Source organism: Erpetoichthys calabaricus, chromosome 4, assembly GCF_900747795.2.
Source record: "Erpetoichthys calabaricus chromosome 4, fErpCal1.3, whole genome shotgun sequence".
NCBI classification, from domain to species: Eukaryota; Metazoa; Chordata; class Cladistia; order Polypteriformes; family Polypteridae; genus Erpetoichthys; species Erpetoichthys calabaricus.
The window spans coordinates 290,816,701-290,833,873 of NC_041397.2; the positions used below are offsets into that span (position 1 = coordinate 290,816,701).

Genomic DNA, 17,173 nt, shown 5'->3' on the forward strand with positions numbered 1-17,173 from the left:
TGCAAATTGTGCTCAGCGAAATTGTCCAGAGGAGGCTCAAAAGGTAGCGCATTTAACACAAGTAATTTAATCAAACGTGTTGTGAGGGTCTGCTGGGAACGTCTGGCAGAGCCCACTGTCAGAAGTAGCTTCAACTCCCACCTCCGGCAGAACTTCGACCATGTCCCGAGGGAGGTGGGGGACATCGAGTCCGAATGGGCCATGTTCCGTGCCTCTATTGTTGAGGCGGCTGACCGGAGCTGTGGCCGTAAGGTGGTCGGTGCCTGTCGTGGCGGCAATCCCCGAACCCGTTGGTGGACACCGGTGGTGAAGGATGCCGTCAAGCTGAAGAAGGAGTCCTACAGGACCCTTTTGTCCTGTGGGACCCTGGAGGCAGCTGATAGGTACCGGCAGGCCAAGCGGAATGCGGCTTTGGTGGTTGCTGAGGCAAAAACTCGGGCGTGGGAGGAGTTTGGGGAGGCCATGGAGAACGACTTTCGGACGGCTTCGAGGAGATTCTGGTCCACCATCAGGCGTCTCAGGAAGGGGAAGCAGTGCAGTGTCAACACTGTATATGGTGGGGATGCTGCGCTGCTGACCTCGACTCGGGACGTTGTGGGTCGGTGGGGGGAGTACTTCGAAGACCTCCTCAATCCCATTAACATGCCTTCCAATGAGGAAGCAGAGCCTGGGGACTCAGAGGTGGGCTCCCCCATCTCTGGGACTGAGGTCACCGAGGTGGTCAAAAAACTCCTTGGTGGCAGGGCCCCGGGGGTGGATGAGATACGCCCGGAGTTCCTCAAGGCTCTGGATGTTGTAGGACTGTCTTGGTTGACACGCCTCTGCAACATCGCATGGACATCAGGGACAGTGCCTCTGGATTGGCAGACTGGGGTGGTGGTCCCCCTCTTTAAGAAGGGGGACCGGAGGGTGTGTTCCAACTACAGAGGGATCACACTCCTCAGCCTCCCTGGAAAAGTTTATTCAGGGGTCCTGGAGAGGAGGGTCCGTCGGATAGTCGAGCCTCGGATTCAGGAGGAACAGTGTGGTTTTCGTCCTGGTCGCGGAACAGTGGACCAGCTCTATACCCTTAGCAGGGTCCTGGAGGGTGCATGGGAGTTTGCCCAACCAGTCTACATGTGTTTGTGGACTTGGAAAAGGCATTCGACCATGTCCCTCGGGGAATCCTGTGGGGGGTACTCCGAGAGTATGGGGTACCGGCCCCCCTGATAAGGGCTGTTCGGTCCCTGTACGATCGGTGCCAGAGCTTGGTCCGCATTGCCGGCAGTAAGTCGAACCCGTTTCCAGTGAGAGTTGGACTCCGCCAGGGCTGCCCTTTGTCACCGATTCTGTTCATAACTTTTATGGACAGAATTTCTAGGCGCAGCCAGGGCGTTGAGGGGGTCCGGTTTGGTGGGCTCAGGATTGGGTCACTGCTTTTTGCAGATGATGTTGTCCTGTTTGCTTCATCAGGCCGTGATCTTCAGCTCTCTCTGGATCGGTTCGCAGCCGAGTGTGAAGCGGCTGGAATGAGAATCAGCACCTCCAAATCCAAGACCATGGTCCTCAGCCGGAAAAGGGTGGAGTGCCCTCTCAGGGTTGGTAGCGAGATCCTGCTTCAAGTGGAGGAGTTCAAGTATCTCGGGATCTTGTTCACGAGTGAGGGAAGAATGGAGCGTGAGATCGACAGGCGGATCGGTGCGGCATCCGCAGTAATGCGGGCGCTGCATCGGTCTGTCGTGGTGAAAAAGGAGCTGAGCCGCAAGGCGAAGCTCTCAATTTACCAGTCAATCTATGTTCCTACCCTCACCTATGGTCATGAACTATGGGTAGTGACCGAAAGAACGAGATCGCGAATACAAGCGGCTGAAATGAGTTTCCTCCGCAGGGTGTCTGGGCTTTCCCTTAAAGATAGGGTGAGAAGCTCAGTCATCCGGGAGGGGCTCAGAGTAGAGCCGCTGCTCCTCCGCATCGAGAGGAGTCAGATGAGGTGGCTCGGGCATCTGATCAGGATGCCTCCTGGACGCCTCCCTGGTGAGGTGTTCCGGGCACGTCCAACCGGGAGGAGGCCCCGGGGAAGACCCAGGACACGCTGGAGGGACTATGTCTCTCGACTGGCCTGGGAACGCCTTGGGATTCTCCCGGAAGAGCTAGAAGAAGTGGCCGGGGAGAGGGAAGTCTGGGCATCTCTGCTCAAGCTGCTGCCCCCGCGACCCGACCTCGGATAAGCGGGAGACAATGGATGGATGGATGGATGGATGGAATTTAATCAAGCACCTAAAATCCCAACACGACAACGAGTACAAAGAGTTTACCCACGCTTCTAAACCAACACAACCCACGCTGTAGCAAACTCTTGCAAGACGAGAGAAAATGTTCAGAGACAATCCACGTGCTGTGAAAATAACACAGGCAATTATCGAGTACATTGCATTGAGTGACCAGCCACTCTCGGAGGTAGAAAATGTGGGATTCCTGCGTCTCCTCCATGTTCTAGAGCCCAGATATGATGTCCCAAGCCGCCGCTACATGACTGACATGGAGCTGCCTAAACTACACGACTCCGTAAAAAAACATATCCACAGCCTACTGCAAGCCTCCTCTGCGTTTAGTTTCACCACGGATATTTGGACAAGCAGTGTTAGCCCCGTGTCGCTAATTAGCCTAACCTCCCAGTGGATAGACGAGAGTTTCTTGTTTTTTTTTTTGTTAAATTATATGACTAAAGCTGTTACCTGTAAATTTAAATCATGTTTTTATTAAGTACTCGGTATCGGCAAGTACTCGGTATCGGCGAGTACTGAAATGCAAGTACTCGTACTCGTTTTCCAAAAAAGTGGTATCGGTGCATCCCTACAGATAATGGCAGAAAATCTGTTAAATATTTAAAGTGAACATATATTTCAAGAAATTGAACTTCTCGTTTAACTTAAAAGTAAAGCAAAGACAAATTTCCTCTTTCAACTAATGCTCCCTTTAAGTTGCATGCATGTTCTGGCAAACAAAACTTTTTACACTTAAACACACTTGATTTTCCAGTCGTGCACAAAAAAGCAAGTCAACAAATCCAAACCATAACCTCTGATGATTTACAAAGGGTGGAGGGTGCAACGGCCACACTCCTTGCAAATGTTATTTATGCACAGTGTGAAGAAACATGCAGGCGAAAGTCCGCAGGGGTAAAATAGCCACTTAAACTGGAGCAGCATAAAACAAGCTGTGCTGAACAAGACATTCTGAAATAGAAAAGGAAAGGAAGACAGCTGGTGAAATGTAGAGAGCTTATGAAAACAGTGATTCCAATGAGAAAGCTTCGGACTTTTTAGAGCAACTCCCAAAGTCAACGGCAAAACGTTGCTTAGAAAAAGAGCAGCATTTTCTCGGGCTAACTCTTCTGTTTGCACAGTCCAAAACACCTACTTTTCTTTTTTTTATTCACAGCTATATATTTTATACATTGTATTTCCCGGTGTGGTGTAGCAGGTCCACAGCTCAAGTCAACTGGGCCACTTTTTAAAAAAAAAATAATCGCCACACTCGCAGCTTAGAGGGGGGGTGTGGTTTGTGTGGTCAGAGCGGTTCCCGTGTGATTCGTGATGCGGATGTTCCTCACTTAAGTGTACAGGTGAGGAGTCGGTCACATCCGTGATTGGCGGCGGGAGCTGCCAATTGCCACAGCTGATCCACATCCCCCTAATAAATAGAAGCGCGAGGTGGCTAGGAGGGGAGAAAAAAGAAAAAAGTGAACAGAGGTGAAGAGAAGAGAAGGCGGCGGCAGGAAGCAGGCAGGAGAAAGCCAGTATGTGAGTGAGAGAAGAAGGCAGCTGAGCAGTGAGACCTAACGGGGTGTTTGGCCGACACCTAGGGCAGTCGGTAGTGGTCGCTCCTGCTCAGCGTGTAGTTGAGGAGCAGGAGTGACTGAAAGAAGGATGGCTTGCCGCGGAAGATAGCGGGAGTCTTGTGAGTTGGATGCCCCAGCGTCAGCGTCCTGGTCGCTGGGGAATCCAAGTCTCGGTCGGGGGAGAGCAGAACCGAAGCCAGGGATCGTGAAGCCTCTAGACCAGCAGGCAGAGCAGGTCAGCTGCAGCTAGGGTGCCTCCCCCGGTGGATTGCCTGGATGGGAGCATAGAGTAGAACCCGCATTGTCACACCCGGTGAGCACTCAATGGTTGTCTGTTCCCTTGCACACAAAGAATCCCTCCATAACACTTAAGACAACTCACCCTTTGTTTCTGTCAAGACAAATTGCGGACTGGTCTGACTGAGTCATTGGGGATGTCAAACTACAAAACTTGTGTTAACGAGACATGGCACAACTGCCCCTCATTCGTTAAGATTATGAAAAAGAAGTCTGCAACTGAGAAAGAAAAAGTCATGTTGTGTTACAAGGCTTTAGTCTGGGTGCACATCATAAAAGTCCTTCCAAGGGCATGCCACTAAAGGAGGAATAAAAAAAAAAAAAAAAATACCCATAGACAATGTGGGAGCCACCTTCATATATTCTTGCCTATTTTTTTTTTTTTTAAACTTTTGGTCATGAGCAACATACAGTAGTGTGTTCATATTTATGAATGAATTAATAATTTTATTTTAATGGTATAAATAAACTTGCCACTTTAATACATAAACTTTCAAATAGAGATGTTACAAGAACCGATATTTCAGTACTAATTCAATAACAAAGTTACAAATACGTAACAGTCCCAGCTTACAGTATCAGTGCTACCGAGACAGTTGTAACTACACTCATACAGGACTACAAGTAGATAAATTACTCTGTATGGCACACTTAAACATAATAAAAACATGAATAATAACTATACAAAAAAATATCTCATAGTGGTGATGCTACAGCACTGTATCAGCACATGACCAAAAAAAAAAAAAAAACACAACAACAACACAGCAGTGGTAATGCCTAGAAATGCGAGAGCAGGAATCGTACTGGTTACTACAAGAAAAAAATGAAGCAAAACATAGACAGATATTATTTCCACTTTAGGCTGACCTTGCCTGAAGAAGGGGCCTAAGTTGCCTCAAAAGCTTGCATATTGTAATCTTTTTAGTTAGGCAATAAAAGTTGTCATTTTACTTGACTTCTCACTACATTCATAGTGGCTAACACGGTACAACACCCTAGTACTGAAAGGAGATGAAAAGAGAACATGATTAATCGCTTTTAAATAGTGTCCTATACAGTCCTGATAAATGGACCGAGGCCTTGCATTCATTTTCTGATTGTAACGAACACTTCTACAGATATCCATCAGTTCAAGTATCCATCCACTTTCTAACCAGTGTATACTGATCTGGGTCACAATTAGGGACCTCACACACACACATCTACAATTGAAGTATATTGGACTGTGAGATTTCGAAGGACTGGAGAGTGCTAACAATATTCAAACAAAAGTTATTTGGCTTGTTTGCACCGGTGATTACATTATTTGGGCAAAAAAGTCATCCATTAAATATTACTCTTTAGTAATATTTTTTAAACAGATAGTAAAGCAAATATAAATCTTACAACAGCAAAAGTTACAAACCTAACATACTGGCTTACTGACGAACCAGACTTTAAAAGCTTGTTGCTACAAAAACAGCTTTAAAAAATTTGTTTTAATAGAAATATCCTGAATTCTCTCAGAAATCACTAATTTAACAGAACATATAAAATATTGTTTGATTTCCTTCGTATTTAGCTTGAGCATTCTCTCTTAGTGCTCCTCAACTCTGGAGTTCTCTTCCCTCTCATATTCCTCAGCTCGATTCAATAACACATTTTAAAACTGTCCCCAAAACTTATCTTATCAAACTAGCATACCAATTGTGAATTTTGCACTGTTACTGCTTGTTATCTTTATTGCTTTGCTAATTATTGCTTTTTGATTTTATCATTCTCTTTGTTTTTATTTTACTAATGTTCAATTTCATTGTAAGGTGACCTTGAGTACTAAGAAAGGCACCTATTAAATAAAATGTATTATTATTATTATTTAGTGTGGGATTTAAACAGTATTTTTCAGTCACTGGACAGAAATTGCTATTAGGTAAATTTAGAATGTACACATGCTAAGATAAATCAGGTAGTTCTTAATATGTAAGTTTCTTGTAAATCCAATGCTTACATTTACTCAAGATTATAACCTCCAAATACCCACACCCACATTTATTGTTATACTAGAGGGATTACAACCTTTGCCACAAATTAAAATTAGAGTCTTTATTTTGATATTTATGAATGCCGATGCTGGCTTACTTAAAAGATAGATGGGTACCTACTTAATGGATACACCAGTATTTTAAAGCTACTGTTACTAACATTTTTTATTGTATTAAAGAAAGAGACCGGATACTTTTCACTTCAATGATGGGGTACTTTAATAAAATGCCATTGAATGGGATTTCTTTTTTTGCTGTGGTATCGAGCAGCATAAAATTTCACTGGTATTGATATCAAATACGAAAAATTCAAATACTGTGACATCTCTACTTTCCAGTGTGTTCTATAAAACTTAGAAGAGGTTTTTATATATGAATAGATGATTAGATTGCATAATTGTAGGAAGTGTTCACAGGGTAACAAAACATGAAATTTCCTGCTCACATCCAGTCGATCCTTAAAGGAAATACTGCTTTCAACCTTGTTCACTTAGAAGGTTTGTGCCTCTAAAGAATACTGAAAAAATGTCCATTTACAGGAAAAATAAATGCATTATACTGATGGTTCAGTACATATTGTTTGTACCTTTCTGTAAGCAAATCTTAATTATCAATTAAACATTACGATATGCTAAAGAATTGAGTAATCATACCTTGAGAAACGGTTTTAAGGACAATTAGTGTGGATAAAAATCTCATGTGGAGGATAGGGCTCTTAAAGTATACAGCAGGCTTAGTCTTAAAGTTGGCAGTCTGCTCAGGTGCTTCATCCAGTACAGCTGGTGACATAGTTCCTCTGTAGGCTTCTTCGCCCAGTCTTCTTGTTGTTGAAATCAAGGCAGTAAGCTAAATTAAAAAATATATACAGAAAAGTTAAATACTGTATTTCTGCAGAAATAAAAAAATTCTTAAATGCAGGTACACTACCAACGCAAGGAGCATTTAGTCAGTATCTGTCAAGGCAGTCAAATTTTAACATAAAATTCTCTATTTTTTCATGTTTCATTTAACTTTACATGTTAGAGTAACTGAAGTAAATTTCCTTGCTGTTTCTTTAACTTCCCTAATCCATTAATAGACATTATACTATTAACCTTTAATGGACAGACACATCTATACATATGCTCCACTCTTTCATATTATATATAAATAAATAAATAAAAAAATAAAAAAAAGGTTAGGATACAAACTGCATGTTTTACAAGAAACATACTAGACACACATTTCATGTGTTCACTTCACTGCTCATTTGTAACCATAGGTCAGCCTTACCACATCTATATATATATATATATATATATATATATATATATATATATATATATATATATATATATATATATATATATAATTCACTATAGGCATTCACACTGCCGGAAGACAACCATGGGATACGCAAAAATAGCCATGTCAGTCAACTCACAAAGCCCAGCCCACCAACTCACGCCCACCCACGCTCTCAAGGCATTCACAGTGCTTGCTCATGTGCCCGGATGCAACAACTCACCAACTCGCTTTCGTCTCTGCTACAGTACACATGCACCACTGAGCCACGTTGACTTTTCATTATTCTTTTCGGTTTCGGCTGCATTTCTATATATAATCCACCAAGTCGTCCGACCATAGGATACAAACAACAGAGCACCGCCCACCAACTCGAACCGATACAGAGACACGCCCACCAACTCTAAGAGCTTGGGACGAGAACGCCTGCCCGCCCGCCCGCCCGCCCGCCTGACTTACCAGTGTTCATCGCAATGTACTGGAGTGTAAAACCATCACAACTATCAGACGCTGTCTATATCTAAGAAGATATATAGATACTCATTATTCCCCGGCATGCGTCCACCCACGCTCTCAAGGCATTCACAGTGCCTGCTCATGTGCCCGGACGCAACAACTCACCACACACAAATTTTGCTTAATTTGACTCAACACGGGAAACCTCACTCGGCCTAGACAGATTGATAGCTCTTTCTCGATTCTGTGCGTGGTGTTGCATGGCCGTACTTAGTTGGTGGAGCGATTAGTCTGGTTAATTCCAAAAACGAATGAGACTCCCTACTGCTAAATAGTTACACAATCGCCAAGCGGTCGGCGTCCAACTTCTTAGAGGGACAAGTGGCTTTCAGCCACGTGAGATTGAGCATTAACAGGTCTGTGATGCCCTTGGATGTCCGGTACTGCATGCGCGCTACACTGAATGGATCAACGTATGTCTACACGGCACCAGCAGGTGTGGGTAAGCCGTTGAACCCCATTCGTGATGGGGACCGGGGGGAATACCCAGTAAGTGCGGGTCATACGCTCGCACTGATTACGTCCCTGCCCTTTGTACACACAAAACCCAAACCCCCGCTACTACCACGGTCGGGTGAAAAGCATACAGAAAAGCAGCCGGAACCGCAAAGAACAATGAAAAGAAAACGTGGCTCAGAGGTGCACAGATGAAAGCAACTCACGTGAGGAGTTGGGGACAGGCACATGAGCAGGCAGTGCGTACTGAACGATGATTGTATGTTGGTTTGTAGCGTGCATTGTTGCAATGTTACTTTTCTTGGTGGTTTATTAAATTACGGATTTTGCAAATGTTCATTTTTTTCCCTCTGCTAGTATTGTATATTATCATACATGCTTCTCTCACTGCTTCATAGTTTGTGGGCTCAAAGCTTCTTAGAACAATGTTTTTTGTAGAAACCTGGTGCCCACGTGACTTACTTAGCCTAGTTGGACTCTAAGTGAAAAAAGATGTGCAACAGCTATTGGATTTCTGTGCTAGTTATTGATTCTATTGATTGCTCGTGACAAACATCATGTCCAAACATAATTATGTTCATAAGTGTGCCTGGCATCAGAGTACCTTGGGACTTCAAATTGGAAGTCACATGGTCTGAATACTCTGATAAGGAGAGGTGCTGAGCTGTCAACTGAGTACCATTTGGGGGTGTGTTTGCTAATGTGCCTCTTTCAAATATTGCATAATGTGAGTATGTACCTCTGGGAAAGGGGTGCATGCCAGTAATCTACTGATGACATTCCTCAGTCTTCCTGCGGTACTGGAACAAACATTCCATCAAATTGCTGAACATCAAAATCAAGAGGGACAATCTGGATTCTGTCCTGGCCAGAAAACACTGGAACAACTTTTGGTCACTGTACAGATACTTGGTGCCAAGGGATTTTGAAAATCCCCATGTGCTTTGCGTACTAGTAAAATGTTTATGACCTTGTATTTTGTGGAAGGTGCTATACATGTACAGGGTGACACAGCCAGTTGATGCTGCATGCTATTGACCCCTGTATTTGCAAAGTGTCTCTGTGAAGAGGGCATTAAATTAAGACTCTTAAAACTTAATTTTCACAAGCAGGAAATCAAGACACAGCTGAGACATGGATGGTATTTAGTTGGTGAACCTATTGGTGGTAACTCTGGACTTTACAGATAATGGTGTCCTATTTACATCAGACTTTGATGTCTGGTGTGAACTGGATATGCACCTCCATATCTGAGATTACGGCATTCTCTCAGGGAAAGAGTGGCTTGTTTTCCTTACAAGAATGGGCTAGCAGCGGTCTCAGGTGGAGAAGTTCATGTACATCAGGTTCGAGTTAACAAATGAGCATAGAGTCGAAACAAACCAGTGCAGCAGAAGTAATTAAAAAAATCAGATCTTGGCAGTGAAGTGGGTTTTAATTTCACAGACAATTTACCAGTCGGCCTACATCCTTATCCCCCAACCTTGCCTATAGTCAAATACCTCCGTTATTAACTGAACAAATGATACTGTGAGAACATATAGTCAAAATCTGGTTTCTGGGCAGGGTTGCTGGGTTCACCATGGGTGTGAGGGTGAGAAGCTGTGCCATTTAGGAGGACCTGTAAGTAGAAGGTGCATGAATCTAGGATACCCTTTGGTACCTCACACAGGAGTTCTCCAAGGCATGACCCACTGGGACATGACTGAGAGGCACACACAGACAAACTGCAAGGATCAGCTTCCCAATTGTCCCAAGGTGATCTGGACCGTACCCAGGAATGTGAGGACACTCAGCGTGTTGCTACCATACAGAGGTGTAAATTAGTGGATTTATGGGTACAAGTAATATGTTGAGACTACAAGTTATATGTTGGGCAAACAATATCCGTATATTGTATGCACAAGGTACTGAAAGACTAGAAGGAGCACAACTGTAAAAGTCACTGGTTAACTGGAGAACACAGACTTGCGGTTCAAGTGAAATCTCATGGCCTGTAAAGGGTGAAGTGAGCGACGCCAAGAACTTGCTGTCCCTTGTTATGTGAGAGCTAATTAAAGGGGTGTACACTTTCCTTCAAGCAGAGAAAAGTATTTTTGTTACTACCTTATGAAATTTGATCTTAGGCAAGCTAACAGAACACTGTCCTACTGACCAGAATCTACTAGAGCCACAATAAATAAGTGAATATTCCAGTTGTGTGTGTGCAAGAGTGAACCTTAAATAGAAATACATTTTGCCTTGGTAAATTATCGGATAATTACTGCACGTTATTCGGTCTTCCCTTGAAGAGCAAAAGATAAAATAATATAACCAATTAAGAAAAGTAAACCACAGCATTCTTAATTCTGATAAACAAAAATTCCGAAATTGTTGCATTAATGTTTAACGTAATAATTGCCATTCTTAAACCCATCTTTGCCTTAGTGAAGTATAACAAACCCAATCTGTGTTGATTTTCAGTCAGTTTTTTATATATTGCACAGTATGTCTATTTGAGTGGTAGGGTTGTGAGTTGTTTACTTAATTTTTTATTCTTATTTTTTTTATTTTATTATTCCTCTCTCTGGAATAAGGATGTCTCATCTACTCTGATAGAGGAGGCACAGTGCAAGTCATATCCACACTCACCAGTACCACACTTCAGTTGCTCATTGTAACACCGACTACAGTTACATACAGACCAAAGGCAGGATTAATGTTTCTGTAGTGCATTTCTATAGCAAAAATATTGTGGGAGTGTTGCTTAACAAATAAATAAATTGTTCTCTCTAGACAAAGCCTTGCACCTTTATAATATTTTAGAAAGTACAAATTTGACTAAATACTTCAACTGATATTCAAGTATCACTTCTAAGTACTTTTTACAACTCTGCTACACCTCACCAGGAACAATGAAAACTAAATGATGAGGATGGTAATTTTTGTTGTGACACAAGTAAAGAATAAAGTCACCTCTAAGAAATCATTATTTAGAGCTCAGACAGAGAAGAACTGTTTATTTATAGATGTAAAAAGAAATATACTTTGCCAATTAACAGGATATGAAAACAGGAGGAGTTGAAGTGTGTAAAAAGTAATTTAAAATCTGCAGTGTGTGCAAATGGAAAACAATCGAAAAGAAATTATTTTACCTTTGCAGCATGCCGATAACATTTACACATTAACACAAATGGACTGGTGAAGATTAAAGCTACAAAGCATGGCTAACAGAGTACATTGGTCTCTCATAACGAACAACTGCATGAACAGAAGTTTAAAGCAAAACAGAAAGTATCAAAGTATAAAACATAATGACCATCTTGCATCTGTTAACTTTTTGTTTGAAATGGATCACTACTGTGAAGTAACCAAGCAGACAGATGGTACTGAAACATTCAAAATAAACTCCATCTTTAAATGATTTTTTTTATTTTTATTGTTTACATAGGTTTGCTATGGGGCATCTGGTTTCTTTCCATAGTTCAAACATACTGTGTTAAGTTGATGGGTCAATTTTAAATTACAATGCTGTGGTTCCTGCATTATATCCTCTACTACTGCTGCAAACTGTTCTCTCTAAATAAGAAGGAAAATATTCAAGCTCAAAACATCAATTGCATTCATTTATTAAATATAACTTCAGTTTCCTTTATCATATTTTACAGCACATTAGTTAGTATTGCCAATGTATTTGTGCACATGTTAAAGCTTTATTATTTTGAATCAGTCCTATTAGCCTTGCAGAAATTGTTACCAAAATCATGGAACCACAGAACAAAAATAAAAAAAATAAAAAATAAAAAAAAAACCAGGAGGTTAACATGAAAAAGTGAACGGCTATTATTTCTGCAAGTAGAAGAAAACTGGGGAAAAAACTGAAATGATGAAAAAACAAGCAGAGTGGCCTGGAAACTAACAAGTAACAGGTATACTATAAAGAACATAACGGGCAGCTTAATTACATTCTATGGTTTGAAAAACATAATCAGAAATCATAAACAGTGTGTTGTGTTTCTTCTGCTTTCTAATCTACTACATTAGTAAGTCATTTTAGATAATACCAAATAAATTCATTGTACTCTGTATAAATGACAACAATGACCACATACACCTATAAATATATGCCATTTGTCTATTTCCATTATTTATGTCTTGTAATACCTAGAAATGTACCAATTGATGCCCAAATAGTTAATGTTACTGAAATCAAAAAGTATGGGGAAGTGGATGTACAATTCAAACAGACTGTTACATATGCATGATAGAACTAACTATTTTACATTACATCAAGTAATTACCCATAGTAAAAAATAGTAAAACTTAATAAATTGAAAGAAAATTATGTTTCATGATGCATTAGAGGTATTCATTGCGTTATACGTTTTCATTCTGTTTGGCTTTGAAATTAACACACAAATACTTTTTAAACTTACACTTCTACTGTAAAACTTCAGTAGAAACAATTTTTTGAATTAACTTTTCGCCAGTATCGCACTGAATTTTGAAATCTGTGTTTGGACTTACATCATGACAACGTAACATATAACTACCAGTGAGCGAATATCGTTTCTTTCTCTCTAATAAATAAACTGACTTTTTTGAATGTTTGTCCCTGTGACTTGTTAATTGTCATAGCAAAAGCTATTGCAATGGAAAACTGTAAACATTTTAATACAAAAGGCATATCAAGATCTCCTTTGGTGTCTAATGTTATCCGTGGAAGACTTACTGCATTACCTTTCTTGTCGCCTGTTAAAATTTTACATATCATTTCCGTGTGAATGATCGATAATTTTTGCGTTAATTCGTTTGAAATATATATCTTTACAAAGAGAAACTATTCAATATAAAAGTAATAAATAGTTTTTGTAGTTTTGTATTATTTCACCTAAAATGTCATCTAAATTTCTTGCATGTCCTAATAATAGAGAGAGAGAGAGAGAAACTGATTAAACAAATAACCAGCACAGTTTTTACTTTTTAAATTATGGAAAACATTGAGGGAGCAATCATTGCAATGGTTTAATTACCACAGGGGCTGATCTTAATCTGTGCAGTATTTGATGCAAACATCAAGCAAGAACAGCAGGGGTTGAATTTAGTTACTCCCAGTTTACCAAAGATTTGGCTTCCAATAAATCAAAAAAGTGAGATCAAACAGATTATACATTGGCCAAATTTAGGAAAAGACTAAACACAATAAACAACATTCACTGTGAACACACACTCTACACTGAACCATCCAAAGTTGAGAATAAATCTGCCTCCTGTCCACTAGCTCCTGTGTTTAATGGTTTATTAAAACAGAACACAAAAAAGTCACCATTCAGTATTTAACTCAAAAAAAAAAAAAAGTGTTGCCACCGGTCTTTTCTGGTGTTATTTTTCTCTTTTCATCAGGATTTCTGCTTTGAGTGGGCATTATTGACAGATGTGCATCCATACCATACATAAACGTCTGAACCCTGATTACTAAAAAAAAGTAGTTAGGCTTTGATGTACGCAAAGATGAATGCACACAAAACATACATAAATGGAAACAAGTTTAAATTCCAGAGAAAAACACAAACACAGATACTGAATTTCAGTGTGACATAGCCATAATATACTGTAGCTTACACGGGGTATCAGAAGAATAATATATTATTTATTGTAGCATGTATGTATAGAAGAGAAATGTTTCGGACTCTAATTATCTAGAAAAATATCAGATAGCAGATGAACTAAATCATCAAGGATTATCTATCAAGACTGGAATGTGTATGAAACACTGTCTGTAGGTTTTCAAAATTAAGTTAAAGCATACTAGCCCTACTAGGCTTGAGAAGGAAGAAGATAAATAATGTTGCTAGCGAAGTTACTTCAAAAATTCAGCATCCTAGGTCTGAGTACTGCACCCGGTTGTGTAACAATAAGCACATTCTCCTCATGCTTGTGGGGTTTTCCAAAAAAAAAAAAAAAAAAAAAAAAAAAAAAAAGCTAAGATTTCAAGGTTAGTTTAACGGACATTACCATTCTGGCCCAATTTGTGTGCAAATGTTGGTGTTTGCCTGAGTGGAATGGTGCCCTGTATAGAACTAATTCCTGTCTTATTCCCAATGCAAGCAAGATAAGCTGTAGCCCCCTTTGAGAACGCTTGTATAAGTGTATGCAACACATTTTAATAATCTTCACATAAATTCTTTGGTCTATTTACCTAGCATTGCCATTTCAAAAATAATATATTATAAATTGATGTTGTACATAAATAATTTTCTGCATTATAAGAATGCACTTTAAAACAAACAAAACATATTTAATGGCTGGAATAAACTAGTTCAATCAATGGGTGGATTTTTCCCCAAATCTCAAGATAAGCAGAACCATGCCATTCTGAATGGCCCCATCCACCTCACTAATCCATCTTAATTTTGTGGAGGTGGCAATGTTCCTATTGATTGCGTTTGCCTCATACTCAGTAAATGCCTCTTGGATGTAAATATTACACGACACAAATATAAGAGCAAGCAGTCATAAAATACTTATACTGTGGACTCAAAACAATTAGCATTCCCTTAACATAATTCTCACAATGGATTAAATTATCCCAGTGGTACTTTTAAGAAAACAATTACCCTTGATTTGCTGTCTAATTGCCTTAGAGACCAATAGATGAATTTAACCAGAGGAACCTGAAGCCTGATGTGTACACCTGCCATTTGCTGAAGTTGTTCTGCCAATATTGGTAAAAGCTGTAAAAAGACAAAAAAAAAAGGAACAAGTTATAACTTTCAAACTAAACAGCAATCTCTTTATTTTTCTGGTTTATTACAAAGGTAGGGAAAAAAAGCTTTTGTATATGTATGCTTTCAGTAGCCTGCAAATATTCCACACCACTCTGTTGCTTCTGAGGTTTGGTTTTGCTTAAGTGATCAAAAGAGTAAAAAATTGTCTAAACAGGAAAATCATTGTCTAATTATGCTCATGACTTTAATATGCCACATATGAAGTTAATTCGAAAACAGTTAAAAACAAAGCCATTAACATCACATGGCTCAGACGAATTATAATGTTCAAATAAATCAAACAGAGCTAGCAATTCAAGGTCAACGTTTCTTGTGCTACTATGTCTGATTTAAGGTAAATAAGAAAAAAGTATAGGTCCACTATGTGATGATGTTTACATTAAGAACCTTCCCCTAAACACTATCAGCCTTCCTTTTATGCTTCCAATTATGGTAATCAAAAATATGATAAAAACCGCATTATGTTATCACTAATAAACAAAGATGTGAAAATATGTGATGAAAGAGATTCTCAACATTAGGAATTGGGCAGAAGAAATACCATGGTTTAATAATTGCCTCAGTTTAATGGACACTATAAGATTTACATAAGCAGTTTAATGCACAAGTCAGGAACTAACCCTGGAAGCATAACCTATTATTTATTTTTATTTTATTTATTATTTATTGCTCTTTAATTAATATTGCTTTTATCAGTATGCTGCTGCTGGAGTATGTGCAATTTCCCCTTGGGGATTAATAAAGTATCTATCTATCTATCTATCTATAACCAGTCAATTTCAGGGAACACACACGCATACACCCACAAGGGTAGTTTTCAGTTTTTGATATGAGTCAGAGGGAGAACACAAACCATTAGGCAGAGATTTAAACCTCTATGACATGTAACTGTTAATCAACCTTTCTAACTTTTACATACCGTCTTTCATAATATTAAAACTATATATTGTACACAAGAACAAAACAACAGTGTGCCAGAGAACAATGACTCAGATCTGGCCAGTATCAAATAACCCACCATTTCTGTCTATGGTATTTTTTCCATATGTCAAATAACAATTTCAGATAGATTTACAGTAATATTGATATTTCACTCAATACAGTATAACTCTACAATATAAACTAAAAACAAATCAAACCTCCAAAAAGCCAAAAATAACACAATTTGTTAAATGTCAATGCAATCCAAAGTCAAGGATTTTAAGATGTACTGTTCGCAGATTGTAGGCTTTAAATACATGCAAGCACTCAGATCCTATACTCTTTGAAGTGTGCTACAGAAAAATAAACTGAACTGAACATATTTGGACTATTGCAACCTCATTTTACAGATTACTGCATTTGTATATCTATCTAAATTTACTTATACAGTACTACCCAAATAAATAACTTCAGCAGACATTTCCAATCATCCTGTAATAGACAAGCAATCCACAAGTGTAAACTTTCACATAAACCTTTGATTCTTTAATGAAACTGCACTAAGTCCATGATGTGAAAGCTGACTCGGAGTTTATAGTCTTTTCGTTTTTGTTAAGGACAGTCACTTTTAGTTCTCCCCATTGGCCTTTGCGGAGAGCTGCATTGTAGAATTACAAGGTGAGAACTGTTAGTAATGACTTGGACACTGCATGAGTGTTACTTGCATCCATGATGCATTTAATGCATGGTGTTGTATTTGTTATCCTTCTTGTGAAAGACAAGATGCAAGTAAAAATTTCATTATACTATATAGACACAACATTGAACTTGACATGGAATGTTGTTAAAATATGTACATTCCCACAAAAAAAAGTATAAGAACACTTAGAAGCACGTTTTGCAAAATTTTACACTTGATATTGGTTTGTGAATATAAATCGACATCTTCAGAGATGAGGAAGGTTCATTTTGAATGCCAGAATTATGAACAAAGAGCAGTGTTTCAATGCTTACATTTTTCTTTGCATTGTTTTTCCAACAAGTTCCCAAGATTAAATTAAAATATGTATTATAGGCACTAAGCAACA

The 17,173-nt window shown here is 39.4% G+C and overlaps 1 protein-coding gene across 2 annotated transcripts in view; it reads right to left on the minus strand.

Moving 5' to 3' along the window:
• Window positions 1-17,173, minus strand: part of LOC114650948 (coiled-coil domain-containing protein 138-like) — a 101,230-nt gene that overhangs the window by 42,638 nt on the left and 41,419 nt on the right. For both annotated transcript variants that reach the window (XM_028800899.2, XM_028800900.2), the window contains exons 11-12: window positions 14,994-15,110; window positions 6,795-6,987 (exon numbers count right to left, since the gene is read on the minus strand). In XM_028800899.2, coding sequence (XP_028656732.2) covers window positions 6,795-6,987; window positions 14,994-15,110 — 310 coding nt within the window. The remainder of the gene's footprint in view (window positions 1-6,794; window positions 6,988-14,993; window positions 15,111-17,173) is intronic.